The 17,114-nt window shown below is 41.2% G+C and overlaps 1 protein-coding gene across 1 annotated transcript in view; it reads left to right on the forward strand.

Moving 5' to 3' along the window:
• Nucleotides 1–8,856, forward strand: part of LOC109881663 (5-hydroxytryptamine receptor 7) — a 61,434-nt gene extending 52,578 nt beyond the window's left edge. Inside the window, exon 2 of the mRNA XM_020473773.2 lies at nucleotides 6,350–8,856. Coding sequence (XP_020329362.1) covers nucleotides 6,350–7,088 — 739 coding nt within the window. The 3' untranslated portion in view covers nucleotides 7,089–8,856. The remainder of the gene's footprint in view (nucleotides 1–6,349) is intronic.
• Nucleotides 8,857–17,114: the final 8,258 nt, after the last annotated feature.

Consider the following 17,114-nt stretch of genomic DNA (forward strand, 5'->3'; position numbering starts at 1 on the left):
GAGGCAGTGATCGCTGAGATCTTGGTTGAAGACAGCAGAGGTGTATTTAGAGGGGAAGTTGGTTAGGATGATATCTATGAGGGTGCCCGTGTTTAAGGTTTTGGGGAGGTACCTGGTAGGTTCATTGATAATTTGTGTGAGATTGAGGGCATCAAGTTTAGATTGTAGGATGGCTGGGGTGTTAAGCATGTTCCAGTTTAGGTCGCCTAGCAGCACGAACTCTGAAGATAGATGGGGGGCAATCAGTTCACATATGGTGTCCAGAGCACAGCTGGGGGCAGAGGGTGGTCTATAGCAGGCGGCAACGGTGAGAGACTTGTTTTTAGAGAGGTGGATTTTTAAAAGTAGAAGTTCAAATTGTTTGGGTACAGACCTGGATAGTAGGACAGAACTCTGCAGGCTATCTTTGCAGTAGATTGCAACACCGCCCCCTTTGGCAGTTCTATCTTGTCTGAAAATGTTGTAGTTTGGAATTAAAATGTCTGAGTTTTTGGTGGTCTTCCTAAGCCAGGATTCAGACACAGCTAGAACATCCGGGTTGGCAGAGTGTGCTAAAGCAGTGAATAGAACAAACTTAGGGAGGAGGCTTCTAATGTTAACATGCATGAAACCAAGGCTATTACGGTTACAGAAGTCGTCAAAAGAGAGCGCCTGGGGAATAGGAGTGGAGCTAGGCACTGCAGGGCCTGGATTCACCTCTACATCGCCAGAGGAACATAGGAGGAGTAGAATAAGGGTACGGCTAAAAGCTATGAGAATTGGTCGTCTAGAACGTCTGGAACATAGAGTAAAAGGAGGTTTCTGGGGGCGATAAAATAGCATCAAGGTATAATGTACAGACAAATGTATGGTAGGATGTGAATACAGTGGAGGTAAACCTAGGTATTGAGTGATGAAGAGAGAGATATTGTCTCTAGAAACATCGTTGAAACCAGGAGATGTCATTGCATGTGTGGGTGGTGGAACTAATAGGTTGGATAAGGTATAGTGAGCAGGACTAGAGGCTCTACAGTGAAATAAGCCAATAAACACTAACCAGAACAGAAATGGACAAGACATATTGACATTAAGGAGAGGCATGCTTAGTCGAGTGATCAAAAGGGTCCGGTGAGTGGAGAGGTTGGTTGGTGATTTAGACAGCTAGCCAGGGCATCGGTAGCAAGCTAGCATAGGATGGAGGTCTGTTGTTAGCTACCTCTTGCGTTCCGTCAGTAGATTAGTGGGGTTCCGTGTGGTAGAGGGGATTAATCCAAATCACACAACAACAACAAAAATAAAAACAATAGATATAGTTATAGAGGCCCAAGAAGAAAACATAATAATAATAATAAAAAAATAAAATATATTAAAAAAATATATATAAAAAAAAATTGTCCGATTGTCTATTCAGATAGCAGCCGGTAAGACAGCTAACGGTTAGCAGGCCGCAGATGGGCGTTCAGGTAACGTCGCGACGGAGGAGCCAGCCGAATAACTCCTTCGGGTAGATAACGTCGGCAGTCCAGTTGTGAAGGCCCGGTGGGGCTCCGCGAAAGCAGTAAAACGTGTCCGGATAGGTGACTGCAGCCCAGGTGTGATTGATGGAACTCAGGAGTGATTGACGGAGCTTGCTAGCTCCGGAATAATTGATGTTTGCTCCGGAGTCGACGAAGGCCGATAGTCACACGGATAGCAGCTAGCTAGCTGTGAGATCCGGGTATGAATGTCCAGAGAGCAGTCGAAATCCAGGGACATGGAGAGAAAAATTGGTCCGGTATGTTCCGTTCCGAGCCGCGCTGCGCCGTACAGAACTGGCGATAGATTTTCGAGCTAAAGGATAGCTGATGACCACAAACCGTGGTTAGCTGAATACTAACGATTTGCCAGTAAAGGAGCTAACTAGCTTCTGAACTAGCTTCTGGATTAGCTTCTGGCTAGTTTCAGGCTAGCTTCTTGGAGTTTCTGGCTAGCTTCTTGGAGGATTACAGATCTGAGGTAAATAATACTTTTTTATAAATATACATTGGTGAGGCGGGTTGCAGGAGAGTGTTTTGAAGATGAGTTGATGGAAAATAAAAATAAAATGTATGTGAAAAAGTTGTAAATATATATATATACAGGACACGACAAGACGAGGACAAAAGACGTCTGAACTGCTATGCCACCTTGGTATCCTTCCTTTAACTTCCTGACTGATGTCTTGAGATGTTGCTTCAATATATTAACAGAATGTTCCCTTCCTCATGATGCCATTTATTTTGTAAAGTGCACTAGTCCCTCCTGCAGCAAAGCACCCCCACAACATTATGCTGCAACCCCCGTGCTTCATGATTGGGATGGTGTTCTTCGGCTTGCAAGCCTCCCCCTTTTTCCTCCAAACATAACGATTGTCATTATGGCCAAACAGTTCTATTTTTGTTGAATCAGACCGGAGGACATTTCTCCAAAAAGTACGATCTTTGTCCCCATGTGCTGTTGCAAACCGTCGTCTGGCTTTTTTATGTTGGTTTTTCAGCAGTGGCTTCTTCCTTCCTGAGCGGGCTTTCAGATTATAGAACTCATTTTACTGTGGAAATAGATAATTTTGTGCCTGTTTCCTCCAACATCTTCACAAGGCCCTTTGCTGTTGTTCTGGGATTGATTTGCACTTTTCGCACGAATTACATTCATCTCTAGGAAACAGAACGCGTCTCCTTCCTGAGCGGTATGACGGCTCAGTCCCATGGTGTTTATACTTGCGTGCTATTGTTTGTACAGATGAACGTGGTACCTTCAGGTGTTTGAAAATTGCTCCCAAGGATGAACCAGACTTGTGGAGGTCTACAACATTCTTGGCTGATTTCTTTTGATTTTCCCATGATGTCAAGCAAAGAGGCACTGCGTTTGAAGGTAGGCCTCTAATACATCCACAGGTACACCTCCAATTGACTCAAATTATGTCAATTAGCCTATCAGACTGTCAAGGATTTCCTCCTCTTCTTCCGAAGAGGAGAGGCGAAAAGGATCAGAGGACCAATATGCGGCGTGGTAAGTGTCCATGGTTCTTTTAATACGTAAACGTACACATGAACAACTGATTACAAAAACAAGAAACGTGTGAAAACCTAAAACAGCCCTATCTGGTGCAAAACACAGAGACAGGAACAATCACCCACAAACACACAGTGAAACCCAGGCTACCTAAGTATGATTCTCAATCAGAGACAACTAATGACACCCGCCTCTGATTGAGAACCATACTAGGCCGAAACATAGAAATACCCAAATCATAGAAAAACAAACATAGACTGCCCACCCAATTCACGCCCTGACCATACTAACTAAATACAAAACACAGGAAATAAAGGTCAGAACGTGACACAGACACTTCTAACGCTAGCATTTTCTGGAATTTTCCGGGCTGTTTAAAACTTCTTCGGGATAGGGGGCCGCATTTTAACTTTTGGATAAATAGCGTGCCCAAATTCAACTTCCTGCTACTCATCCCCAGAATATAAAAAATGCATATTATTAGTAGATTTGGATAGAAAACACTCTGAAGTTTCTAAAACTGTTTGAATCATATCTGTGAGTATAACATAACTTATGTAACAGGCAAAACCCAGAGGACAAACCATTCAGATATGATTTTTTTGAGGTCACTGTCTATTCAATTTGTTTTTCATTGGGAAACCAGATTTCTAAGGGAATTGTTTGCAGTTCCTACCGCTTTCACTGGATGTCACCAGTCTTTAGAAATTGGTTGAGGTTATTCCTTTGAATGAGTGTCACATCATGTATACTTTTTCAGAGTGGCGCATGACTCGAAAAGTAGCGTCAGTTTGTTGTCTTCCTGTATTGAAAACAGATAGTCCCGTCTTCTATTTGATCGATTATTAACGTTTAAAAATACCTAAAGTTGTATGACAAAAGTAGTTTGAAATGTTTTGGCAAAATTTACAGGTAACTTTTGAGACATTTTGTAGTGACGTTGCGCAAATCGGAAGCTGTGTTTTTTCTGATCAAACGCGCCAAATAAATGGACATTTTGGATATATATCGACGGAATTAATCGGGGGGAAAAAGGACCATTTGTGATGTTTATGGGACATATTGGAGTGCCAAAAAAGAAGCTCGTCAAAGGTAAGGCATGATTTATATTTTATTTCTGCGTTTTGTGTCGCGCCTGCGGGGTTGAAATATGCTACTCTCCCTTTGATTACTGTTGTGCTATCATCAGATAATAGCATCTTATGCTTTCGCCGAAAAGCCTTTTTGAAATCTGACATGTCGGCTGGATTCACAACGAGTGTAGCTTTAATTTGGTATCTTACATATCTTACATCTTACAAGTAGTTTATTTGAATTTGGCGCTCTGCATTTTCCCTGGCTATTGGCCAAGTGGGATGCAAGCGTCCCGCCTATCCCAGAGAGGCACAGTCAACTTAGCGTATGTAAACTTCTGACCCACTGGAATTGTGATACAGTGAATTATAAGTAAAATAATCTGTCTGTAAACAATTGTTGGAAAAATTAATTGTGTCATGCACAAAGTAGGTGTCCTAACCGACTTGCCAAGACTATAGTTTGTTAACAAGAAATTTGTGGAGTGGTTGAAAAACAAGTTTTAATGACTCCAACCTAAGAGTATATAAACTTCCTACTTCAACTGTATATCTATCCTGTTATACTGTGGCCTACATCATGTATCCATTTAACATGGACTACCCCCGGATATATAAAAAACTCATTCAGTCTTACCACAGCTGTGTACATGCACTGGGACTGACTGAGAGAGAGAGAGTTTAAAACCAATGTTTTTTTTTGCATTAGTCAGAGTTGAGGTGGGGGAGTGAGTGGAGTGGTGGTGGCATGACTGTGGCGTTGTGTAACCAAGTTATGACACACACAACCATATTCGGTGTTGCTGTCTCTTTCCCTCTTTTTTGGAAGACTTCTAGGAAACATGGAGTCCATTCTCAGTTAATGTCAATCACTACTGTTTATTGAGAGTAGATAACCGGTCTGTAACCTAACGCTCAGATATTGTACCCCTCCGGTTTGTGCGAAGGATAATTGTCCACGAGACATCACATTTTAGAAGTTTAGGTCTTTAAAAAATAAAATTCCGAAGCCAGTGGTGGAAAAAGTACCCAATTGTCATACTTAAGTAAAAGTGAAGTAAAATAGAAAAAGACTCAAGTAAAAGTGAAAGTCACCCAGTAAAATCCTACTAGAGTAAAAGTAAAAAAGTATTTGGTTTTAAATATACTTAAGTATCAAAAGTAAATGTAATTGCTAAAATATACCTAAGTATCAAAAGTAAAAGTATAAATCATTTCAAATTCCTTATATTAAGCAAACCAGACGGTGCGATCTTCTTGTTTTTAACATTTACAGATAGCCAGAGGCACACTCCAACACTCAGACATAATTTGCAAACAAAGCATGTGTGTTTAATGAGTCTGCCAGATCAGATGCAGTAGGGATGACCAGGGATTTTATCTTTAAGTGCATGAATTATACACTTTTGCTGTCTTGCTAAGTATTCAAAACGTAACGAGTACTTTTTGGTGTCAGGGAAAATGTATGGAGTAAAGTACATTATTCCTTCAGGATTGTAGTGAAGTAAAAGTAAAATACATAAATAGTAAAGTACAGATACCCTAAAAAACTACTTAAGTAGTACTTTAAAGTATTTCTACTTAAGTACTTTACACCACTGGCCAAAGCCTTTTACAACCGTGATCTGATGGGATTTGTTTTAAGCCATTCCCCGATAATGCACAGCCTGATAATGCACATTCTCCGATAATGCACAGCCTATTGCTTACGTATAGTACAGTACACTATACATTTGAATTCCCTAAAGTCAGTACAGTGTTGTCAGTACATTGTACCCCAAGAGCTGCTCTTATGACCGGAACAGTAGTTCTGTAGATTCCTTTAAGCCTCTTTACAGAAGGGTAAGGAGTCAATGGCTCTTACAAAGATGATGGAGCTTACACTTGACCATCACATTAAAGAGAGTGTTTTTTTCTTTGAAATGAATAATAAACTCTTTGATGTACTGTACAAGGCTAAGACTACGAGCAGCCTTGATGTATTTAGGGAGGAAGGCTGCTCTTTTGTTGCTCAAGGTAATGATAAGCAAGCAGTGCTGTAGTGTTTTCTCAGAGGGGACAAAACTTTGTAAAACAAGCAGATGATAGAGGAGACTCAAACAATTGCAAAAACAGACAGGAGATTCATTGTACTAATTTCAGAGTATAGTACTCCTTATCCTGCTGCCCTAGTGTCTTTATGTTTTGCATTGTATGTAGCCTGCTTGCATTTCTACATGGGATAATAAATGTATCTGGCTAAATTATTTGTGTTTCTTCTCTCTCAGGTATCTGGGGATCACCCGCCCCCTCACATACCCAGCCAGGCAGAACGGCCAGCTGATGGCCAAGATGATCCTGGGGGTGTGGCTTGTGTCCGCCTCCATCACCCTGCCACCCTTCTGCGGCTGGGCCAAGAACGTCCACGCGGGCGGCGTGTGCCTCATCAGCCAGGACTTTGGTTACACCATCTACTCCACGGCTGTGGCCTTCTACATCCCCATGCTCGTCATGCTCTTCATGTACTACAAGATTTTCAGGGCCGCCCGCAAGAGCGGCCTCAAGCACCGCTTCACCGACTTCACCCGGCGCGAGCGGCTGGAGACGGTGGCAAGCGAGGCACTGAGGATGCAGGGCCTGAAGCCGCAGGGCGTGGCCGAGGAGTGTGCGGTGCTGTCCCGTCTGCTGACCCGCGAGCGCCGCAACATCTCCATCTTCAAAAGGGAGCAGAAGGCTGCCACCACGCTGGGGGTGATCGTGGGCGTGTTCTCCATCTGCTGGCTGCCCTTCTTCATCCTGTCCACGGCCAGGCCCTTCATCTGCGGAGTGGAGTGCAGCTGTGTGCCCATCTGGCTGGAGAGGTTCCTCCTCTGGCTGGGCTACGCCAACTCCCTCATGAACCCCTTTATCTACGCCTTCTTTAACCGGGACCTGCGCTCCACCTACAAGGATCTGCTGCGATGCCGCTACCGCAACATCAACCGACGCCTGTCCGCCGTAGGTGTGCACGAGGCCCTTAAGGTGTAGGAGGAAGAGGACAATGACAAGGAGAGTTTTGGGCCCCAGAAGCATCCAAGGAATTTCTAATCCTGTCCTCATTGTAAAGACTACTGGCTGCTACTCTTTGTGATTGTATAATAGAGGCTGAGGGATGACCTGTGACCTGTGGCTATAGATAAAGACAGAGACAGACTGTTAATACCTCTCTAACCCGCTGTAGAAACACAGAGACAAGGCCATCACTTAGGTCTGTGTCTGTCTGACACACACAGTCATTCTATTTTGGGACACAAAACCATAGACCGTATTTGATGGCCTATTCAAGTTGGCACTGGCTTTGTGCATATGCTACAATTCAGTCCTGACTTCATATTCATGTCAGGAAGATGATGCATTGACTTGGGAAATCACATGCAGACCCTGGCAATAATTCTAGGTCATTAAAAGCATGGGCTGCAAATGGATTTCTGCACAATGACATTTGCTAAATTAATGCTTGCGCAAGGGGTGCCATTGGCTGTTGACTTAAACCAGTGAAGGTCACGGAATCTGTATCTATGTAACTGTTTCCAATTCAACTTGTCTGTCGTCTAGTAGGTGATGATGGTGAACAATTGAAAGTGGTCTGTATAGGAACATGTGAATCTATTATTTTTTGGAGGCAGGCAAGTGTTTAATGCTCACCAACAAAAACACTGCAAAACAGAAAGCATCCATTGTCAGTTTATTTTCAGACATGCCTTTGAACACATCTATCTCTGCAAAGTCAACCCAATGGACACCCACACAGACCCAGGGGAAACACACACAGTACATGGCCAAGATTATATATTCCTTCGGAATATAAATCGTAATGTGAATGAAGGCTAACAAACAAAAGTGAATCTTGTAATGTTACCACAAAGCACTTGAGCATGGTAGGGATAACAAGCCTGTGATTTGACGTGATTTAATGGGGAAGTTGTTAGAGAGGTGGTACAACAAGTAGGCCTAATGGTTAGAGTTGGAGAATGTTCTGGAACAAGCTACATACATCTCTGAGAAATGCCCATTTACAAAATCTACAGGAATCCTCACCATTTCATTTGGCATTCATTGTTCAGTGGATTCTGCTTGAAGCTCACATCTGTCTAACATGCTATGCATTATCCATGGAGATAATCCAGAATGTTGTGCATAGTCAGTTTGACATAGCTCAGCAGCACAGTGGTTCATACTTCACTTCACCCTAAGCACACTTAGGCACATACATGTAAAACATGTAGAAGGTGCCCACTGGGCACACACTGGTTGAATCAACATTGTTTCCACGCCATTCTAATTAAATGATGTTGAACTGACGTCTGTGCCCAGCGGGTGATGACAGATCTTAAACATTTTCTCCAAGTTCAGTTTTCACAACACACAAACAGTTGGTTGGCTGCACGAAACAGACAGATTTTCCCTACTGATTTGATTGTGTTATAACAAAATTGTTCAACTATGATCCATTAAGGAAAGGCACTCATTGTGCTGATGAGGTTCTCCTAACAAGGAATGAGTCCACCCATCAAAGTCTTCATCGCTAATACCTGAAGCAGCAGATGTTGCTACTTCTGCTCTCTTTCATAGCAGGATGTGGTCAAAACTTTTATGAACTCTGCATCAACTTGGTTTATTCACAACAACTCTGTTCTGTTGTAATCTGTGTAAAAAATTGTATAGTTGAAGCAGTGTGTGCTTTTCTCTACCTCGGTTTTCGGAAAATACTTGTTAATTATTATTGCAAACAGATATATTCCTGGCTTGCACTATATTTTGTCATATGATTCCTTGTTATTTAAGTGTCTAGTGTCGACGGCATTCATTGACATATCCTTCTACAACTGCTTTGCGAACGTTATTCTCCAAAATGTACCTGGAGAAATTAGAGTATATTTATTTCATCACTTTGTAAATAAAGCAGCACTTGGTTTAAAATCAAAAATGGGTTTCTGCCAGAATGCACATATATTCCACAGTCACTCAGACATGTATGTGGTCATAAACTATTTAATATCCATAGATTTAAAAGCTCTGCCAGCTGTTTTACACTTAAAACAAGCCTTATCTTACACTTTAAAACAAGAAGCCTTCACAGACCACATTTCCATCCACAGTTTTAATGCGAGTCACAACAACTTTGATGGAAACAAGAAGTTTTGGTGTAATTAGCCTAATGGCCTAATTATTTTGTTTGACATGGTGGGGTCTTTTTGTGTCTGCACACGCCTTTATGTGCAAATCTATATATAATAACAATCATATTGAAGTCAATTTGGAGTCAGGCGATGAGATGGTATGTGGTCCTCCCACTACGACTGCAGTTTAATAGGCTAACAGATTAAATAAGTTATGGTGAACTTCACAGGGTGTTGAAAGTGCACGGTGATGAGCTTGATGATGCTTTCCAATAAATATAGAGGGTCTTAATCTGGTGACATGATGAGCGATGCTTAACTGCTGTTTGTTAAGCAGAGCAGCACAGGGGAACCCTAGAGCAGACTCAGATGAGGAAACAGAGATGAATGAACCAAGGTATTTATGGAACACAGGGAGATACAAAGTGCAGATCCGGGGATGCTTGGATGAGTTGTAGGAAACCAGATGTGGAGGCTGAGGTTGGAGTGTGCTGGGTTGGGACAGTGTAAACAGGTCCGGAGAGGAATCCAAGGGAGTGTTGGTGTGGTCCAGAATAGGGTAGCAGGGTGGTGAGATGTGGATCAGGAGCCAGAGTCAGGGCGGCAAAACTACAGTGAGAGGATAAACAGCGTCAAGCAGGGAAACAGGTACAGCAGGGTAACAGGATCTTGAATAATATTAATGGCTAGAAGCATAAACTGACTGAGCAGAGATTGCAATCTGGCAGAGTGGAAGTGGCAGAACTGAGTATTTGTAGAGGTCTTGATAATGGAACGAGTTGCAGCTGGTAGGGATCTGCTCTGACTCCAGCACAACACACAATCACACACAAACAGAAAGGGAGGAGGAAAGAGAGAGAGTGTACTGGGGGAATGGCTGCAGGTCAAGCAGACACCGGATGACCACGAGGGGGTGTGGCAGGAGCACATGTGACACTGTTTGGCAAATAAAAATATTCTCGCTCTTATTCATAATAATCTCATCATGTAGACTAGACAACCAGCCTGCACAGCCTACCCGCACTGTGTCTGCAAGCTGTTGGCTAGAGCGCAGGTGCCAAGACCAGAGTAGGCACATTTGCTATTTAACACAACAGTTTTTCTGACAAAACTAGTTGAAAGTGCGATGGAAACTCATTGAACTTTCTATTTTTATTCGGTACATGAAAACTTAAGCTCAAAAGTCAATGTTGTGTGCCCTACGTCATCATGCACGGATCTTTATCCACAACAAGTCCATTTGGTGGAAACATACCACTGGTGGAAAATATGCATATTTTCTTTATGAGGATTCTAGAATATTCGCATGAAAATCTGTCGCCTATTGGATGGAAACCCTGCTACTGTCACATAAAACATCTCATCAAAGAGTGAAACCTAAATAGTGCAAAACACAGTGCCTTCGGAAAGTATTCAGACCCCTTGACTTTTTCCACATTTTGTTACGTTACAGCCTTATTCTAAAATGGACCAAATAACAACAATTCCTAAGCAATCTACACACAATACCCCATAATAACAAAGCGAAAACAGATTTTTAGATATGTTTGCACTTTATAATTTTTATTTTATTTAGATAAATATTCAGACCTTTTGCTATGGGACTCGAATTTGAGCTCAGGTGCATCCTGTTTCCATTGATCATCCTTGAGATGTTTCTACAACTTGATTGGAGTCCACCTGTGGTAAATTCAATTGATTGGACAGGATTTGGAAAGGCACACACCTATCTGTAGTTGACAGTGCATGTCAGAACAAAAACCAAGCCATGAGGTCAAAGGAATTTTCCAAAGAGCTCCGAGACAGGATTGTGTCGAGGCACAGATCTGGGGAAGGGTACCAAAAATGCCTGCAGCATTGAGGGTCCCAAATAACACACTGGCCACCATCATTCTTAGATGGAAGAAGTTTGGAACCACCAGTACTCTTCCTAAAGCTGGCCACCCGACCAAACAGTAATCGGTGGAGAAGGGCCTTGGTTAGGGAGGTGAACACTCCTCAGTAAAAGGCACATGACAGCCCGCCTGGAGTTTGCAAAAAGGCATCTAAAGACTCTCAGACCATGAGAAACAATATTCTCTGGTTTGATGAAACCAAGATTGAACTCTTTGGCTTGAATACCACGTGTCAATTCTGGAGAAAGCATGGTGTGAAGCATGGTGGTGTCAGCATCATGCTGTGGGGATGTTTTTCAGCAGCAGGGACTGGGAGACTAGTCAGGATCGAGGCAAAGATGAACGGAGCAAAGTACAGAGAGATCCTTGATGAAAACCTGCTCCAGAGAGCTCAGGACCTCAGACTGGGGCAAAAGTTCACCTACCAGCAGGACAACAGCACTAAGCACACAGCCAAGATAACGCAGGAGTTGCTTCGGGACTGGACTTGAACCCGATCAAACATCTCTTGAGAGTCCTGAAAATAGCTGTGCAGCAACGCTCCCCATACAACCTGACAGAGTGTGAGAGGATCTGCAGAGAAGAATGGGAGAAACACCCAAAATACAGGTGTTCCAAGCTTGTAGCGTCATACCCAAGAAGACACGATGCTGTAATCGCTGCCGAAGGTGCTTCAACAAAGTAAAGGGTCTGAATACTTATGTGTATGTGATATTTCAGAGTTGTATTTTTTATAAATGTGCAAACATTTATAAACCTGTTTTTGCTTTGTCATTATGGGGTATTGTGTGTAGATTGATGAGGGGAAAAAAACCAATATAATACATTTTAGAACAAGGCTGTAACATTACAAAATGTGAAAAAAGACAAGGGGTCTGAATACTTTCTGAATACACTGTATATATACACAAAGATAGCGAGATTGATAGACCTTTCATAGACCTTAAGACATGGTATAGGTCTTGTTGTGAAATATTCATAGATTTTCAGATGAACTCAAAAAAAATCATAAGAAAGGTTCCCTGAAACTTGAGCGACTCTGGAGGAGTGAATGAGAACAGTGACCCAAAAACTCCCCTTAATTCCCATCCTGCTACCAGAAAAATATTTTATTCAAAACTAGTGTGGCAGCTGTCATATAGAGTCATTTAGGTAGTAGGTACTGGAACCAATTTGTGGAACAAATGGAACAAGGACATTGCTTCACACAGTAGCTATAAAGTACATGACTGAGAGGAGAGAAAATAGCATACACAACAAACTAAAGAAAAAAAGAGAGAGAAAATAGGCTTTTCTCCTGTAGCATGCTGACATTCTGGTAGTCAGACACACAATACCGACCGCCAGCCACATCCTGTCTAACCGACAGCGTCTGATCTCCTTACAGCCATGGCAACAGGGGTTACACTCTGAGGTATGAGCAGAGCAAACCTTAAGAGGAAGCCACCCGCCCTGCATATCAGCACACAGTTTTGCTAGCGAGCTTCCTGTCTCTGTCGCTGTCCCTGTGCTGGCTTCAATGTCTGTCACCAAAGATGGGGTCAAATGTTCACATGTGATGTCTGTTCATCAAAGGGAAACAGAGAGAAGCAGATGACTCCTTCACATATGCTGTCCAAAGGCTCTTCTCTCTGCCAACTACAGAATGACAGCCTGTGGGGGGGTGAAGGATGAACACACACACACATATTTTTAATCCCACCTGGTAATTAAGGCGAATGCTTTGATGAAACAAAGGAAAAATAGCTAACGTTGTAAAACAACTGATTAGCGACGAGGTTGAAAGAGCACTACAAGAAGATATGCAACATGTCCTAAAGCAGTAGTAACTGTTTTTGATGTGTGCAGCACAGCAAAGGAAAATTTATGCAAATGTAGGTTGGTATTACCAGTGCCAATAAAAAGCATAAGCTGGCGCACACCCAGAGAAGATTATTTAGTGTAGAGGTGATGACTAACGGCGAATAAACTGTAAGCTATAAAAATAAAGGGAGTCACACACTCTGTATATACAAACTCCCAGTAATTTATTGGGTAAAACACCAACGTTTCAGCATCACTGTGCCTTCTTCAGGGTTATTATGAGTACCACCACACACTTGACAAGTACTTGAATTCACTTGATGTCTATGTCACCTGTTCTGTTAGGGTGAATAAAGGTACTGTGGGCATCTTGCTGTACTGATGCAGTGGTAGGTGAACCATAATACTGGGAGGCCAAAACATACATAGACAGGCGGAGTGATACACACTCATTCTCACATTCATAGAAATGGGGTGTAAATGCACCCTTGTTGCCCTTGCACCACTCTCGCTCCTACCAACCTCGTTCAAGCCTCAGCTATAAATAAGACTACCAGTAAACACATCAGTTACTGAGTAATCCAATTGATTTGGTGTGACCTGAAATATCAAGTTCCTCCCAGAGACATACATATCCTCTGGGCCGACCGCTGCACGAGATACAGGTATTAACAGTGGCACTTATACAAGCATGAGATTTAAAACACACAAGAGATATCGTGTCGACATGACAGACGGTCAGTAATTGTTGTGTACTTTCTGTCAGTGAACACAGCAAGAGGAATATATCCTTTCATTCATTTAGCAAAGGGAAAACATGATTGTAAACATAAACATAAACATCAAAGCAATAACTACTGTAGCTTACATGATGCAGCCCTTCCCCCTTTGAGTTTAAAGTGGATCTTACCCACCATACAGACCTATACCAAAATCACAGTATATTTGTGTCTTGATTCACCGTCTTGCATTTTAACACCGTATATTCATTAGGGTCAATGCCAAGATTACACTCCTACGAACTGTATATATATATATATATATATATATATCCAGTACTGTGACATCAACCAGAGTCTTGTGTGGGAAGGTGCTGCATATTAAATCAATTTTTTTGCATATTCTCACAATGTACAAAAATCATCCTTATCATGCTGTTGAAAGCCTCATTGTTTAGCATCAGAGCTTTAGGGAATGATGAGAGAATCGTTTTTTTTGGTTGTCAGGGCTCAGCAAAAGAAAAACAGGGATGAATGAGTACATTTGCTTGAATGTAATAAAATAAACGAAAAACATCACCATTCTTCATTTAAGATAACCAAAAAGTACTATTAGTTTCATCAGCGGGGAACAATGAATTGAATGAGACGGCCCGTTAGCCTGTATACTACCATTGTTCATCCTCTGCTTCCATCTCATATTCATTCCAGGTGAGTGTCCTGCCTGCTGTTCTGTTATCTGTTCTAGTCTAGCAGGCATTCCGCCTCACCTCCACTCTATCTCCCCAGGCCAGCGGGGGAGACAACCGCTTTGTGGAGGTCAGATAAGATCCCAAACAGTTTTTCCTTTATAAGATCAGACATCATTACAGTACATACAATAATTATAATTCATTTTTTTCTCCTGCTTTTCTCTTTTATGTCTGGTATCGTGCTGTGAGTTTCTTTGTTAGTCTGATGATTAAGAAAAGTCCAATTTTCCACCCGCATAAGATATTGTTGAGTCATAAGCTCACACACAAGTCAGGTAATGAAGCACATTTCAGTGCACATTCAGATGTAACAAACCATGTAGCTGTTTTCTCCCTCTGAAAATATTACAAAAACATTACAATTATAATTTGTCATATTTATAATCCAGATTTCTCACCAACTTTGATCATACATACAGTATCTACTGTACATTCACAACTCACTGAAACCATATTTAAACAATCTGGTCACTAATGGGGATGGGACAGAATTGGGAAGAGAACCGAGTGGTCCTACGTCTGACTAGAGGGAATACAGCTCCGAGTTACTTTTTAATAGCAGGTTAGGATAATTAACGTGGCAGGTTCGAAGACTCAGGTGAAGGTTAGTAAAAAGGTTAGGGTTTGCTAACATGCTCTCCTAACCTGCTACGAAAAGTAACTTCCTGTCTTAGCTGTAGTTCCTCTCATCACAACCAATCACAGCGTATCCACTTTATGTAGACCCGCCCACTTGACCAAGTTCCTGATTGAACTTGACTGTTTTTCTACTTCCAGCCCACTGACAAACAAGCAAACCCATCGTTAAAACCCTTTAGTCTTGTACTCGTATACAGGTTGAAAATGCCAGATTTGGGCACTTAAAAGCACCTAAATTGGAACCCAGTGGCTGTACAGTAACATGCTACAAATGACGTCAGAGCTCAAACTCTGTGGTTTACAGCACTGTATGGGTGTATGGGGTAAGGGTTTGACAACACCAGTTGTCCTGTAACTCCTGTAACTCAAACCCTTGTCATTTTTTTGTTTTATGTTGCACCTAAAACAACATTTTCCAGGAATATTCTTATCATGTTACTGACTGTATCCAGAGTATTTTCATACTTCGTTATCAACAAATGCAGCAAGATAAAAATATAGAAAATAAATCAGTGTAAATCAACAGTGTAAAGTTTGGATTCAGTCTTGTATCAGGTGAACGGTTGTGTCTTCAACTTTGGTCTAATAATATTCCCATAACCTCCAAACGGTTCTCTTTGAATTGCTACCATGATTGTACATACGCTTTTCGTGTTTCTACTTTAAGAAACATTTATATTTAGCCATATCCATATAGGCTCATTCAAACGAGTGTAAAGGGTTAAATATGAATACAATTTGTCAAAACGATTAAATCATGTGCACAGAATTTTAAAGATTTGTTAATTCTCTGTTGAGTAAAATTATTGAAAAAAAATAAAAACCTTTAATTGTACATAATATAATTCTTCAGGTGCTGGTGGGAAATGGGAAACTGAGAAGTCCGACATTATTGTGTTCAAGTGGTTTTGAATTCAGAAACAATTATTCAACCAATACGATTTTAGCTAGCTTGCTTAACATTGACAGTGTGGTCAAACATAAGCAATGTAAAACATTTAAAAGTATTACAATGTGTCGTGGAAACCGTAGATATAGGAGAAATGTTTTAAAGATCAACAACATTTTATCTGTTCACAGGAGTGGATTATTATTTTGTCTAACTTTCTTTATTGACAAATGATGGAAACTGTGTTTTTCCAATAAATTATGATTGCGGAATAATTTTGAAGGTAGGTGGCACACGTGATGTCATCATGTAAATTTAAAGCTCCACTCCACATTTAATTATAAATGCCTACGGCTTGCTAAATCTATTTTTCAACTATAAAAATAATGCTTCTTTGCAGGACAAGGATTGCCTTGACTTTCAAGAATGCCTGAATTTCTTCGACTTACTTTTGTGGTTGGCTGAATGCAAGTTTCCCCATCGAATTATTTCAGATCTCACCATGGCACGGACGGTGGTGATACGTTGAGAATTATTACATTATGATAAATATGAATAAATTCTTGCATTCTATCCATGCTGGCTTTTGCGAGCTACCTGCGACATGAAACAGATTGGTGGGAGGGTATACAGGCTGTTGCCAATTTATTAATATGCAATTTGTCTGAATGGATAATGGAAACACTTCAACCACTTCGCTGGTATTCAACAATGTTTTTTGTTGTTGGTGTGACGTTGTTACATACAGCTGTTATTTATCAACACAAGACAGTTAAATGGAAATGCACCGTAGCAGTCAATTATCACATCTATGTAAATGTTCTAAATGTTAACAAAAAATCACTGGTCAAGTTAATGGAAATATAGCTACTCACCGAAAGGGTGGCGAATTTGCAATCTGCTAGCTACCTGCCATGTTAACTCTAAACAGGCAATGCTAATTATGCTAACATATTATGCAAATATTTTTCCTCACCAGAGAATTACCATATCTTTCAAATTCTGTACGTTATTCAAAAGATTTGACAAATGTAATTGATATTTAATGACATCAACAGCTGTGTTAAAAAAACTAATACAAATAATTGGATGCACCCTTGTTGCCAGGCTGTGAAAAATCTGTCCATGTGCTATTGAGCAAGGCACTTAACCCTAATTGCTCCTGTCAATTGCTCTGGATAAGAGCGTCTGCTAAAT

The sequence above is a fragment of the Oncorhynchus kisutch genome, linkage group LG3, assembly GCF_002021735.2.
Source record: "Oncorhynchus kisutch isolate 150728-3 linkage group LG3, Okis_V2, whole genome shotgun sequence".
Classification (NCBI taxonomy): Eukaryota; Metazoa; Chordata; class Actinopteri; order Salmoniformes; family Salmonidae; genus Oncorhynchus; species Oncorhynchus kisutch.